Here is a 16170-nt window from a genome sequence, read left to right on the forward strand (position 1 = left end):
GATATTTAATTCAGCGAATACGTGTTGTGGCAAATATTAAACACTGAAAAGTAGACTCGCAAAGCGGAAAGTTTGATGATATCAAGTTTGCGTATAAACCATAAACAGGTAAGTTACGTGATTTATGTTTGTAGTATAAGAAAAGAATCCCTAACAATTATCGAACTGCACCACACTAATTACACAGTAATTAGACCTTCCATAAACATATATGACGACTAAGTATAGTTATTCAAAGTTGACAATAGTGAGACTCCGTCGCATTTGAAGCGTGAATTTTTGAAGATAACCTGGAAATGATAAATTTTTTATGCAAGATATGATTTGCAACTGCAAGTAATGGCAGCAAGTTATATATCGTCATTAAATATACCTGTAAAATAACACTTTGCGGTACCAACCATTTCGAAATATTATGTAGTTCCATTTGTTCTAGTCTAAAGAATAATCTTTTGCGTATCTTCGGTAGGTGGATAAAAATATCTGCGCCCTACAAGCTGCAAGTTATATACGCGACCATCTTACAGGGTTGTTTTGACCACTTTCTACTTTTCTGGATCACGTATCACACAGAGTGTCATCAAAGCTATATAAAGGTGATTAACAAATGTTATTCAGACTACATAAATGAAATCAAAAGTCAAATTGAAAACTCATAGCTATTTGTAACAATAAAGTTATAATAAGGCTAATTGTATCAATATTTAAACTAGGCAAATTCAAAAGGGAAGACATAAAAGAAAGATTTTGCATGCATTGCCAGTATATATGTAAAAGGTGCGAATACTATATGATATATCTATGTACACGGTACTTAAATGAGTTCTTTTGCACTTTGGTGTTGATATGGCCTACAAAAGCCCCTATTGACGCTTCTGTTGTTTTCATTGTACATAATTTTTTATGATATTTTGTATCTATCAATGGCTCTTCTTTAATAAAATAAGCTCTGAGTACGCTCTATCTTTATAGTTTCATAGAACTTTAAAGATAGAGCGTTTCGCATTCCAGGTGTGTGAAAGCTTATGTAAATTCAAGAGTTTAAAAAGTTGAAAATTAACAATAAATTATTTGATTGTAAGGGCATTAACCTATAAGGGCAGTAACCTATATGGGCAGTAACCTATCTACTAAAAAGTTATTAGTGCAAGACATTATCATGTAACAAAAATGAAAAAGGTTGGTCATGGAAGATGCTCAAAATGTTATTTTCCGATGTTAGTTAAAAACCTGATGTAATATTCCTAGAATTTTGCTAGCCGAATATGAATGTCACTATGCTAGCCATTGTCAGTTTCTATGCATCATTTTACACTAATCTTTTTGATCATCCTGTGAAACATCTAATATGTGTTTGTGGGTTGTGAAAACAAACAATCGATTCATGATGTTAGTTTATGATGATGATAGTTTAGTTCATATGCTAATATAAAGAAAATTTGAATTTAATATGCTTTAAATATATTAGCTGGCTGTTTAATTCAAATTCTGCTATGGAATGCACCAATCATGCTCTCTACCGAGATACGAATGCTTCATTTTCCAAATTTCTGTGCTATTGATGATCTAGGGCTATGCCATTAGACTGGACTTATATGAACTTGGACATATTGAAGCCTGCTTTGGGGGATAATAGTTTGCAGAAAGATTAAAGGCTTCTATTAACAGTATAACAGTATAACAGGCTGAGTTAAGTTAATACACTGTATAAGTCATCTGACTTGGATTATCATCTTAAATAATTTTAGCGCTCAGTCATTCAAAAGCCTTTATTCTACTAAATGATGGCTGGAGGCAATCAACACAACAATAACATTGTTCCATTTTCTTGGCCTAGTTGATAGGATTAGGACAAAACTAGGTTCAGTGGAACATGATCAGTAGATGGCTGCATGCGCTACTGATGTATAAACAAGCTTTGGCAAACACTCGTAGCTAGTAGCTAACAATTGTAATAGGCGATTGTGACATTTGAAAGAGATTGTCGCACTCGCAATATTATCTTTGTTTCAAGACATGCTATCAGTTTTCAGAGATGACTGTTTTAATCGTGTCCTGAGTTCGAGAATGAGGCGTAAACAAAAGATAAACTCCAAGTGTCAAGGTCACCTCTGTAAACATTTTGTAACTTGCAATAGTTTTTGTATAAAGCCAGTTAAAGCTTTGTCTCAATATTTAGGGTTGCGGTCATACAGCATCCTTTTGCCCTAATGTTGCTATATACACATATCTACAATAATACTCAAGAAATACGATAGCTTTTTCTACATTACATCAAATCTGATCTTTGATTATTTGTTTCAGTTTGTTGATTCTTTTTTTTTAAAGATATTGCGAACACTCAAATTTGTGCACTCTTTGGAAGCACTTATTTTCTACGTGTAACTCTGCAACTAGTTGCCTGTTCACGCGCCGTCAATATGTTAAGATTTTGATGTCGCTTTCTAAGCTTAAAATAGAACCATCTTCTGATAGTCATTTGATATACCTAGAAAATAATTTGGTTCCATTATCTCTCAAAGCTATATATTGTTATAAATGATTTTTCTGTGTGGGTACTGTTTTACGCAAGAAGTTCACTTTACGTGGTGGCAGCTGTATTGTTCTGGAGCTAGTTTACTACAAGTACTAATCAATAACTGCATCTATCATCCCTTTCTTCCTAGTTAGTTTGTGACAAAGTGTCAGCTCTATGTCAGCTCCATTCCTTCCGTTCATTGCTCTACTGAAAATCATCTCTTGTGCAGATCTGCTACTCCTTTGCATAGACTAGCTATTAGTGAGTTATTACTTACATACTGGTGCTATTATATCCTTTGCTCGTATGTTAACCTGTTCTACGCAAAGCATTTTTTCTGCTTAGTGTAATTACAAAGGGCTTACATATATAAGTTTCATTTTGGTGGAAATATTGCAAAAGGCCAGATCTGTTACATCGCCCAGTCATGCTACCTGTATCTACTATCATTGTACCTATATCTGTCACCTCTACCTACTGTTATGACGCAACTGAGTACATGAGGTTTGCACTGCAAAAGTAGCAGAATTGTGAGAGAGTCATGTAGCTGCGTAATCTATTTTATAATCAGAAAGCGCTTGCATTGTCATTGTTAGTAGCTAGTTGCACACGGACTGGTTAGGATCTGTTATCACCTCGATCGCTCCTTCGCCGTGTCATATTCTCTGAGAAACCATCTGCTTTAAATCAGTTCTCTCAGCTTTGCTGTAGGTCTAACTTGTAGGTCTAACTGACACCTCCTGTTTTATATAGACATTCTTTATTATGACAACCTTTTACTTTTTCCTTGCGGTACTAAGCCAGCGTGGTACCTCGCTTTTTCAACGGCCTCTGGCAATCCTAATGATTTAAAAACTGTTTGTTTGTATTCAAAGACACGGTGGAAGCGCCTTTTTATAAATCATGTAGCTTCTTAAAAGGTTGGGAGTAGGTAACTCCCGAACATGTTTACGTTGCACAGTTCATTCTTTGCCCAAGTTGCTCGGTGTGGAAGGTCTTTGCATGACAAACCAGGTTCACTAATCTTTTGCCTAATCGCTTGTCAGTGTCAACCAGTTTCTCATTTGTCTAGAGAGGTCGGGAGCCTCACTATTATAGCAATCAAATCAAACGCTTCTACAAATGGATTTTAAATTCCATTTTAACTCTCCACTTAATTCTCTGACTATCATGACTGCGAGACTAGATTTTCCATTCATTAATAACTCACAATCAAAAGTAAAAACTATCAATAACAAATAGCCTACAGGTCTTATTATGACACAAAAATAAGTTATATGCGAGAGAAAGTGCAGAAAAATATTTATTGCGAAGAGCTGTAGCGCTACTAGTTGTGCTATAGCAGCTGGCGAGAGGAAGCCGGTACATGGCAGGTTATTTATAAGGTGCAAGTTACTGAGGCTGCTGTTGATTTCTACTGCTTAGATGACCTAACATCTACAGCATTCAGTTACAGCGGCGTATCCTTGTCTAGATGAGTAAATACCCACAAATTGTCATATATAGTTAAGCTGATACACGAGCTAGCTGCCTGCCTAGTCAAGCTCTTTGGAATGCGCTGTGAGTCGTACGTAGCGCTTCCTGTGGAGCCACTGGGACCAACGTGTAACATATGCAGTCTCTTGTGTGAAGGCCTCATTAACTGGCGCTATAGTTTGGTGCCAACTGTCTATCATTTGTATGATCTTTCTACTGCCCACTGCTACTAAAACGGTACCATATGTAGAGATATCCATAGAGCTGGAAGACAGTTTTAATTGACTTAGTTAATTAGACAGTGGTGAACAGAAATAGTACAGAGATAGCTTTTGTTCTGTTCATTAGGTTTATTGGGAGTTAACTTTATTTTTCAGTAGATCTCCTGCCATACTCATAAACATTCTCAGGTATTTCTCAGATAACACAGGAAGTCCAAATACATTTCTATCTACCATACATTTACTTGTAGTACATCTAAATGTGTGCAGCTGCAGTTGTTTTCTCTTTATGTTCAATAATTGCGCAGACAATTGAACACCACTTCAGATTGTTCTTCTAGTGTTATAGTGTCGAAATAATCTGCGGTGAAGGCGTATTACATTATGCGAACATACAACTCCCAATATCTGGTTTGTCTCACTTTCCTTGTTTGCAGAGATGCATATTTTTTGAAATTAATTATCTGAACACCATTATAAATGGTGTAATAATGTAAAATGTCGAATGTAAAAGTGGTGTTTCAATACTGAACAACCTCATTAAAACTGCGCAGGTACCAATAAAATTCTGTGTAGACAAGTTGCTTGGACAAATGATGGCATACATATGGTAAGTCCTGCGGATGAGCACATTGGTAGTAGGTCCTAGTTAGTAGGTAATCTGCAACTAGCAGTTTTGTAAGATGTTTCTCATATTCAAAGGAATCATGTATCTGCCAAAATTCAAAGCTGTATTCAAAATACAGGTAATGTATGATGGCTATACTTGTTTCGTGAAACTATGCTAGGCACCTAGCCACCGTTCATGGCGCTAATCATCCAAGGATCAATACATTGGAAGTTTGGTAAAAATCTAGCTATTGCGAGAAAGGATCATCAAGAACTAAGTCGACACAATCGTTACGACAAATTTTTAAAAGTTGATCCTGTCAAGCAGATATTGTGCGGGAATTGTCATCTCTATAATATCAATTCAAACATTTGCTAATGGTATTCTTATCAATCATCGCAATGTAATAGATATATAATTAAAAACTTTCATCGCTTTCATAAGCGATCAAGCTAAAAAGAATAGAGGAGCACAACAATATAAATTGAGAGCCTATGTTGCTGTTGCTATATGTTGCTGTTGCTATATGTTGCTGCTATATGTTGCTGTTACTATATGTTGCTGTAGCTATATGCTGCTGCTTTATGTTGGTGTTGCTATATGCTGCTCACAATGGCCCAGGTCTTGCATGACTGCTATAGTAATTACCTTGACATTGACAGATGCTTAGAATGAGACATCATGAAAGGGGGTCAATTAGAATATTCTTTTTTCTGAAGTGCCTCCTGATGAATGTTACAATTTTATATTTTAGTAAGATCGATCGAGACTTGGCGACGCTCACCAATGAAATGTATAATGTAGGTATAGTCTAGCTACTTGTTGTGACTAAGTGCACTGGCGCTACTAGATGATCTTATAAGATAGTTTATACATAATTGTGGACATGGGCAGTGGGCCAATTAGGATTCACATTCACTATGTTTCCATGGTGCACAGTACTGCGATGCAGCCCCCTCCGAAGTCGAGAGGATTGTACGTTTCCATGCTGCGCAGTGGTTTTCCGCAAATTAGCCTGAGAAGAGAAATTGTATAAATCGAATCGCCTGATGGAGAAATTGAATCGATCATGGATACCGAACGTCAGAAACGGTCTTTTTATGCTTCTGTCATCATTATACTTTTATTTACAATACACGTTCACAAGGTTTTACAAACCTTAACACAATTTTTACAAAGTAATATATTTTTAATAAGTATTTTTTAAGTAATATATTATTTGAACGGTAATTTAGGACTTGCCACCTATTTTTCGAAAAGTGTTGGCATCGATAACAAAGTCTAAGAAAGTAATTACCTCATCATTCTCGTGGGTGCAGACCATAATTAAATTTAGGTGAAAGAAGATCGGAAGAATAGAAAAAAACAAGATTAGCGGAATAACATTTGTACTAGTTTATGGCCCTCGAAGAATCCGTCTCCACGGCATGAGAGCTATGCGCAGCCACTGCGCAATTGCTATTTCCTTGCAGCGAATTTGGACTGGCTTCTCACTGATCAGTGCGCAGTGATTTCAGTGCGAAGACGCCGTTTCCATGATTCGGAGAGGGCGCAACTCCGAAGCACTGTGCATCATGGAAACATAGTCATTGTCTTGTAGTGAGATATCTAACTGCATCTGGTCTGACAGCTCAGCGGTAGCATCATGTTTAGCCACACATGACTAACAACATCTTAGGCCTACGCCGTATTTTCTCCACACGAGTAGGCAGGCTAGTGGCATCATATAAGATTGCAAAACAAAAATAATTCTGTTTTGGAGTTGTTGTCTTTGATAGTCTTTTGATATACAGTCAAACATCGGCTTATGGTCACCGAACTTTTGGCAGACAACAAATTTGACTCAACACCTAAAGTGATTTTCAAAGTCGTAGTTTTGTTTGGGATTATTTCATTGTCAATCAGGTGGTCTGCAAGTGTCTGCAGGTAGGTCTTAGTCTGCAGGTGGGTCTTAGTCTGCAGGTAGGTCTTAGTCTGCAGGTAGGTCTTAGTCTGCAGTTGGGTCTTAGTCTGCAGGTAGGTCTTAGTCTGCAGGTAGGTCTTAGTCTGCAGGTAGGTCTTAGTCTGCAGTTGGGTCTTAGTCTGCAGATAGGTCTTAGTCTGCAGGTAGGTCTTAGTCTGCAGATAGGTCTTAGTCTGCAGGTAGGTCTTAGTCTGCAGGTAGGTCTTAGTCTGCAGGTAGGTGTTTAAAAGAGGCTGGTTCTGAGGAAACAGACAGAGTTTTGAAACCAAATACTTTTAGTGACACGGTGGAAAACGCAGTGCATAGACATGGGAAGTTTCAACAAAATTGACCAAAAGATGTGGAAGCGTGTATCATTTACGCAGACTACCAGACACACACGATCACAGAACCAGACACACACGATCACAGAACCAGACACACGCGATCACAGAACCAGACACACACGATCACAGAACCAGACAAACACGATCACAGAACCAGACGCACATGATCACAGAACCAGGCACACACGATCACAGAACCAGGCACACACGATCACAGAACCAGACACACAAGATGTCAGAACCAGACACACACGATCACAGAACCAGACACATACGATCACATGAAAATCTCATGAAGACTGGTGCGAGTAGGTTTAGTTGTGGACAAAGGAAGATGACAAGAATTTTCTCAAAACAAAACAACGAATTATGAACAAAGTGTTTTAAAAGATGTACACGCTCATTCAGTAATCACCATGAGGTGGAGAGTGAGCAAGAAAGTGTTTAATTTGGAGAGGCTAGATGTAATAAGTAAAAATGAAATATAAAAACATCCAAAAATTAGATAATTATATAGTTTAGGCAAATTTTTATGTTCGTGTAGTTTTCTTGCGCACTGTCCAGATCTTGTATTGCCAAGGTGACATCTCTATTTGCCTATCTTTAGCATAGAGCCGAGGTGGCGATACAAACAAGTTTTTTATTATGCCAAAGAAATCTCGGCATAAAGTAACTTTGCATCTATAAGGTTGGCTGTACTTGCACTGTATTCGCATTGTACCTACACCATACTTACATTATACTTACGCTGTACTCACACTGTACCTACACCATACTTACATTATACTTACGCTGTACTCACACTGTACCTACACCATACTTACATTATACTTACGCTGTACTCACACTGTACCTACACCATACTTACATTATACTTACGCTGTACTCACACAGTACCTACACCATACTTACATTATACTTACGCTGTACTCACACTGTACCTACACCATACTTACATTATACTTACGCTGTACTCACACTGTACCTACACCATACTTACATTATACTTAAGGTCCGGCCACACGTAACGAATTATTCGTTCAATCTGACCGAATCCACGAATTTCACAGAATTCACAGATTTATTCTGCCGAATATCATAGATTCGTCTGAGCTGTGCATGCACACCGAATTCGTTAACGAAACGCGTTTAATTGGCTAACCAATTTTTTTAGCGAGCACGATTCTAGTAGCTTTGACAAGTGGTATAGTCCAAGACACGTACGACGACACACAATAAAAGTATGACCGCGATATGACTTGATACATACGATGCAACTGCCTATATGCGCTAGAGATAGCGACTGTTTTTGCGACGGAGCTTTTGCAGTATAAAAAGAAATTATTATTATTGAAAAAGAAATAATTCATAGCTTCTAAAACATATAAAAGAAAATTTTGGATACACGATGAGAAGTTCCTGTCATGGTGAACCAACGAGAGAGAACCAACAATAGCGCATATAGGCCGTTGCATCGTATGTATCAAGTCATATCGCGGTCATACTTTTATTGTGGGTCGTCGTACGTGTCTTGGACTATACCACTTGTCAAAGCTACTAGAACCGTGCTCGCTAAAAAAAATTGGTTAGCCAATTAAAAGCGTTTCGTTAACGAATTCGGTGTGCATGCACAGCTCAGACGAATCTATGATATTCGGCAGAATAAATCTGAATTCTGTGAAATTCGTGGATTCGGTCAGATTGAACGAATAACTCGTTACGTGTGGCCGGACCTTTACGCTGTACTCACACTGTACCTACACCATACTTACATTATACTTACGCTGTACTCACACAGTACCTACACCATACTTACATTATACTTACGCCGTACTCACACTGTACTTACATTATACTTACGCTGTACTCACACTGTACCTACACTGTACTTACATTATACTTACGCTGTACTCACTCAGTAGTTATTCCGGTACTAAATCAACTTACTCATGATACTGAACTGTTATGTTGACTGAGATATAAAGAGGCACGCAGTCAGTTCCATAGACTGCTTACGGTAACTGCAGTTCATAAAGAAGGTATGACACCGTGCTGCAGTGATAACTCTTGCATTTTTAATTACATGTATGCCACAACCAACTTTGGAGTTGCCTCCCTTAGACCCCTCGGTAGTATGTTTGTATGTTCACAATAGGCCCTACTGCATATAGCTGTGTATAGCAAAGAATTTGAAGTGGCCATTTATAGCTAAAGATGGACAATTCTACTTGTACATTGTTTGTATTAAATTTTTTTATGTAATTGTAAATGTAATTTTATGTAATTTTTATGTAATTATGTAAGCGCGTTTGTTTAAATAAAATTTAAATTCAGGCAGTAACAAATTTTTTGACTTTCAAAATGATATAATATTTAAAACTTGCTTATAGCCTTCGAGTAGTAATAATGTCGAAGCTCGATGAAGTTGAATTTTTAGCAGTGCTAGTTGAACATGCGTTTAATAATAGCCTCCCTCCTCGATTATTATGTTGACTCGTTTGTGTGGCAAATCTTAGGCTATCTTTAATACAGTTGTACAAATGCAATCATTGTGCGTTATTCACAGTTCATATGATTACTATAATTTCATTCATTATTTACCTGTGCTGCTTGTGCGCAAGCATTTGGAACAAGATAATAACTCCTGATTAAATCAAGGTTGTCTTCTCCGTCATTACTTTTGCGAAATTGCAAAGACTTCTGCTGTCATCCTACTTTCAAAGTTTTGGTTTCAAAGGATTTTAGCCAAAACTTCATTTGCTGACTGCAACAGGTTACTCTAGGCACCCGATAACTAATTATCACGTATTGTTGCGTATTTTGAAATTGTTCCACATATCAACCTTGTGAGAAGCACAAAGATAGCATTGGCTGTGAGGGTTCAAGGTGAAATTGATTGTTTGTTTGGAGATGCAACTGTAAATGGATGATAAGACATTCATTGGAAAGATTTAATGAAATTTCATTGTAGTTTTCTTATCCCTTAGCAAAAGTGAGTCTGTAGTCTGTTGCAGCGATAAGGGTCAGTCGCTCTCGCCCTTTTCTACTATTGCCTAAGCCGGTTGCAGTAAAAAAATTAGGGTTCACCGCCTGGCTTGCAGGGATTGGCCAAAGACGGCGCGGAGTACATACTACTGGCACCAAAAGTCAAGTACATTAGCATTAATGAAAGAGAGGCGAGTGCAAGTGAGTGCAGGTGTTATTGAACAGATGAAGGTATTTCAAGCGCATGATTGAGTTTGCTATAACAATTGCTTTTACTTGTAGTTGGTTAGAGTCTCAAATGACAGCCTGTTCGACATTGACAGGCACAGCAGTTGCTTGTCCCTTAGCTACTTAATATGGATGTAGACAGCGATCAGCAGACCTTGGATGCGTTTCACGAAAGAATCCATGTGACAGCGGGTGAGTCATAAGTTTTACCACGTCTAAAGCGTGCTTACCAATCTTCTCTTGTATCACTCCATTACAGTTTCAATTACGCATGACTTTTCAGGCCATAGGAGTTTTGGTTGCTGGCCTTTGTAAGCGTGCGCTAATATCATTCATAAAAGGCCCAAACTGTAAGCCTATCCTATATGTGTAGTACAGTGTGAGACGGATGATATGGTGAGGTTGTTATTTTTTGTTAGCCATCTGGCCTATTTGGCTGGTTTGTTGCGAGTGAACAGGGATAATTCTTTAGATGGTTAATGGAAAACTTGTACAACGTCTTCCACTGACATAGTCTATTAATTCTTTCTTTGAAGGTTTACTTTCCTGTTCACTCCGGTTTTTGCGTTGCTGTTACTCCTTCAATTCTTTACTCAAATTCTTTTTTTACTATCTTCATTATCCTTCAATTTCTTATTCAAGCCTCTAATTGAACGCCACCTCTATTTGAACGCCACCTCTATTTGACCGCCACCACGAGGGAAGGGTTGAAAAATAGAGCGCCACTCTCTGTTTGAACGCCACCTACATTTGACCGCCACTTTGACTATCTTTGATATTTATGAACTCATAATATCAATTGATCAGTAGAAGAGTGTCCACAAAATCGTATTAATAATGAATCGTTTACATTAATAGCAATTAATTCTCTTGTGGTCCAACTCCACAGCTTTTTCGCTTTTTACCGTTGAAACTTTGAAAGCAACACCATAGAAATAATCAATAACGGTCTCAGGCTAATAGTAGTTCCTTGTTTAGTGTGATCTTAGTACTTCGAATTACATGTACCTATATAAAAAATGGTTTAAATTTACGATGTTAGATGAACTTGGAAAGCAACACCATAGATATAATTACTATCTATCTCAGGCTAATAGTAGTTCCTTGTTTAATGCAGTCTTGATACTTCAAAGAGCGTTCATATAAAAACAGTTTGCAAGTTTTGGGCCAAAGGTTACGTTTAGCGAGCAAACTTTTGCGCTAAATGCAGCGCGTAAAGGTTTGGCTGTGCTAAAAATTGTTTGGACACTAATATCGACTAGTTCAGCAGTGCAGAAGGAGAGTTGAGGTCAGAAGATATTGTGGAAGGCATTGGACAACTAGAAGATGTTTGAAAGCATGAATCAGAACGCAGCTATCAGAGCAAACGATGGAAGTATTTTTATTTTAAAAACGTTAATTTTTGTTTCTGCATGTAATATAAGTATAGTTCGTTTATGTCACTTGTTCATGAATATACATTTGTATCATTTGATAGATTATCATTATATAACTTATAAATATGCAGATTTATAGCATGTTATGTAATAGCATCCTTGCAGCTATCTCAACATGACTTACAATAGATCGATGCTCATAACTCAACTTCTATTGCACATAAAAAGCTAATTTCGACTGCAAACTGTAGCAAACATATCAATGGGTGCAATAAGCTTTTATGCAGCACTGTTAAATATAGGTATAAAATAGAAATATGTCTTCAAATTTAGAATGATATAAAAATTGAAAATTTCATCAAATTGCAAAGAAGGACACAGGCTATAATATCATCGCAGGTCAATTGCAAACAATATACTGTATATCAACTGGTAGAGACATTTCTCAGTTTCTCGATGCACGTTTATTGAGAGATGTTTGACAAGTTGGGAGCTAAGTTAGCAGATTTGTTGCTTCCAAAGTGTTTAATATCGCTCTACTGGAAAAAGAGAGCAAAATATAGGCAACATTTTCTATATAGAGCTAAATATAAGGCTAAATTTATCTTCCGAAAATTCTAACGAGCCACTTGAAAAATACACCATCAGCCTCTGTTTGAACGCCGCCTGCAATTGACCGCCACTACAGAGGAAGGGTGGAAAAATAGAGCGCCATGGCGTTCAATTAGAGGTTTTATGGTATCTGTAGTTTTAAATTCAATGCAGTTACAGGCCACTTGCTCCAATATTTCACTTTACAAACGAACTTGCATTGTAAAGAAGGACTGGTGCTTGCTGATCATATCTGTTTAATTTGTCAGATGTGAGTATTAAAGCCATTAATATTTAGGATTATACCAGGATTATTTTTCAGACAAATTATTACTGTCAGATTCTGATGCAAGTTCAACTGGAAGGGAACTTTATTAAACCCTCAAGAAACCAGGTTATATCATAATGCTGAGAACTTAGGTTATGCATGGGCAGACAACTAACACAATAAAATATGTATGCAGGAGAAAACAACTAACACAAAATACAACATCCCTTTTCTAGATTACAAAGCATGTAATGATGTTGGTTAATAAAACTAATTTTCACAAAATATTAGAAACGTGATTATACTGGATTATATTGTCCATGAGTATAATACTAATTAACAGGCAACCTTACAATGTACGTTGGGATTCACAACTCGTAGTCAGTAAGGTACGAAGGGGGCTTAACGGTTCGCCCTGAGCGAGTGGTGAGTGTATTTGGAGCTGGAGTAGCTGGCTGAGTAGGTACAACTGCGGACCGATTACGTGTCACGATTCTGCCATTATCACAAGTGATTTGTACAGCTCGATTGTTTACATTCGGTCGATTTTCTATAACACCGTCACGATGGTTATCTCGTATATAGACTGCACTGTTTTTCTCTAGCGGTCGTAAATCTTTTACGCGAGTATTACTGTCATGATTGATTTTCATTTGATCTTTGTACGAGTCATTTTTCTTTTTAAATTGCTCGTGATCTGGTAGTTTGGGTATCAGTGCATCAGGATGACATGTTACAGTGGTTCTTAGTACTCTGCCCATCAGTAACTCAGCGGGAGAGTATAATCCCAGTTGAGGGGATGTCCGGAATGCCAGAAGGGCCAGATAAGGATCCTTTTCTTTTGTTAGCATTTTCTTAATAGTCTGCACTGCCCTTTCGGCAGCGCCATTCCCTCTCGGGTAATGAGGGCTGCTTGTGACCTGAGTGAATCCATATGTCTCTGCAAATTCCACAAAGTCCTGTGCAGAGTATTGGGGACCGTTGTCGGAAATGACGCATTCTGGTATCCCATGTCGCGAGAAAATGCTTCTCATGTGATTTATCACATTCTTAGATGTGCTATCCTTACCCAGCAATGCGATCTCAGGAAATCGGGAATAATAGTCCACAACTAATAAGTATGTCTGACCCTGAAAATGGAATAAGTCCGAACCAACGACTTGCCAGGGGCGATCCGGGGTGGCTGTAGGTCTCAGAGTTTCAAATGAAGTATTAGAGTCTTTTTGGCAGATCTGGCATTGGCCAACCATTGTCTCGATAGCTTTGGACATGCACGGCCACCACAAACTATTTCTCGCACGAGTCTGACATTTGGTTACTCCCAGGTGACCCCTGTGTATATCCTCTAATACTTTACTTCTTTGATTTAGCGGTATCACCAGTCGATTTCCCATCATCAGAAACCCTTTGTTGATGCAGAGAAAAGCTTTTCGTTCGAAATAAGGCTGCATGAGAGTGTCCGTGGATGATAAATATGCTGGCCAACCTTCACTGACAAACTGAAGCACTTTGCTTAGGGTTTCATCGTTTCTTTGGTCTATTTTTATTTGTTCCAACCTGGTATCTAAGCCATTTAACCTCACACCACCATTTACTACTGTCTCAACTTCTTCCACCCGTTGAGCATCTGCCTCGTCAGGTTTGGTAGATGTATTCCGCGATAGGGCATCAGCCGCGATATTGTCTTTCCCACTGATGTGTGTAATTCTATAATCGAATCTCTGTAGCCTGAGCTTAAAACCTTGAATTCTTGCGGGTAGCCGGTCTAGGAATAGATTTCCGAACAGTGTGATTAACGGCTTGTGATCTGTTTCAATCAAAACTTTCTTCATCCCTAGAATGTACTGGGAGAATTTTTCTAGAGCCCAGCAGACTCCTAAAGCCTCTTTTTCAATAGCCGCATACCGTTGTTCTGTATCGCTTAGAGAGCGGCTCGCTGCAGCGACTAGTCTTCGAGTGCCATCTGGTTGCACCTGACTTAAGGTGGCTCCCAATCCTTGATTACTAGCATCTGTTGTGATTATAGTCTCTCTGGTAGGATCATATGTCGCCAGTACCGGTGGATTGGCAAATATCTCTTTCACCTTCTGGAAGGCTTCCTGCTGACCGTAACCCCAAATCCAGTCCACATCTTTGCGAAGTAAATCTCTCAAAGGTTTGGTAACATCAGCCAGCTGAGGAGAAAACCGCGCGTATTGATTAGCTAATCCGAGAAAACTCCTTACTCCGGTTACATTAGCAGGAGTAGGAAACTCCAAGATGCCTTGCACTCTTGGTCCTGTGTGGATTCCAAACTGATCAATGACATATCCTAGAAACTGCACTTTAGATACCCCAAACTGGCATTTGGACTTGTTCAAAGTCATTCCAGCTTGTTCGAGTCGCCTTAATACTACGCTGAGTCTTGAATCGTGTTGTTCTGTAGATTGTCCAACCACTAGTATATCGTCCATGTGTACTATAAGACCCTCAAGATCCCCCAAAATCCTGTTCATTTCAGCTTGAAAGATCTCTGGGGCACTGTTTAGTCCTTGTGGGAGTCTTAAATATCGATATCGGCCACGATGCGTAAGGAAAGTAGTCAACTTACTGGATTCATCTGACAACGGAATCTGCCAGAAACCGCTATTGGCATCGATTTTTGAGAACACTTTGCCACCTCTTATGGATGCCAGGCTTTCCTCTACTGTGGCCATAGGGTGAACTTCTCTGAGTACATATTTATTGAGTTCTGTGAAATCAGTACAAATCCTGACCTTGTCTTGCCCAGGTTTCGGCACTACCACCATTGGTGCCACCCACTGCGTTGGTTCCTCTATGGCTACAATTACCCCGTCTTCAACCATTTTCTCAAGTGCAATATTAGCTTTCTGTCGAAGCGGGAATGGAATCGGGCGTGGAACATGCAATGCAAACGGCTTTGCGTTTTCATCCAAGGTAATGGAATATTCTGTATCAAGCTTACCTAGTCCTTTGAACAAACTATCACTGACGCGTATAGACCCGATTTCGCACCTGCTTTTGTCAACGGTGACAAACTTGAGGCTTTCACATGCTTTTCTACTCAATAACGGGGTGTTTTGGTTTTCTATGACATATATGTCTTCTGTTATTTTCTCCCGACCCGCAGTAAGTTTACCAGAAATGACGCCAATGCAATTGAGAAGTGTACGACCTGGTCCATACAGCTTCTTTGTAGATGGGTATTGAGTTCCTACGCAATGTTGAGGACCACAAACGCTCAGGGCCGCACCAGTGTCCAATTTGAATCTCATCAATTGATTCTTTTTAATGTCAGTGTCAACCCTCACGTTGGAATACCATGAACCGGCCTCTAGACCTACGCTGTCTATGTCAAATATTTCGCCAAGAAACACTTCGTCAGAATTAGCTTCATTATTATCAGCAACCTGTAACTCGCTTACGGCTTGAGTAACCTCATTGGTACATACTGACTCCCAGTGATTTTTCCGTTTACATTTTCGACAAGTTGTTCCGAAAGCAGGACATCGATTTCGAACATGCCGTCGACCACATTTGTTACATGAAATCTTTGGTTTATCATTTTCTAATTTGGAACCATTCTTGTGGGATGTGACAAAACTCAC

The 16170-nt window shown here is 38.6% G+C and overlaps 1 protein-coding gene across 1 annotated transcript in view; it reads left to right on the forward strand.

Moving 5' to 3' along the window:
• The first annotated feature begins 51 nt into the window (after nucleotides 1–51).
• Nucleotides 52–16170, forward strand: part of LOC137405338 (dystrophin-like) — a 91256-nt gene continuing 75137 nt past the window's right edge. The window contains exons 1-2 of the mRNA XM_068091568.1: nucleotides 52–108; nucleotides 10382–10519. Coding sequence (XP_067947669.1) covers nucleotides 10456–10519 — 64 coding nt within the window. The 5' untranslated portion in view covers nucleotides 52–108; nucleotides 10382–10455. The remainder of the gene's footprint in view (nucleotides 109–10381; nucleotides 10520–16170) is intronic.

The sequence above is a fragment of the Watersipora subatra genome, chromosome 9 (genome assembly GCF_963576615.1).
Source record: "Watersipora subatra chromosome 9, tzWatSuba1.1, whole genome shotgun sequence".
Classification (NCBI taxonomy): Eukaryota; Metazoa; Bryozoa; class Gymnolaemata; order Cheilostomatida; family Watersiporidae; genus Watersipora; species Watersipora subatra.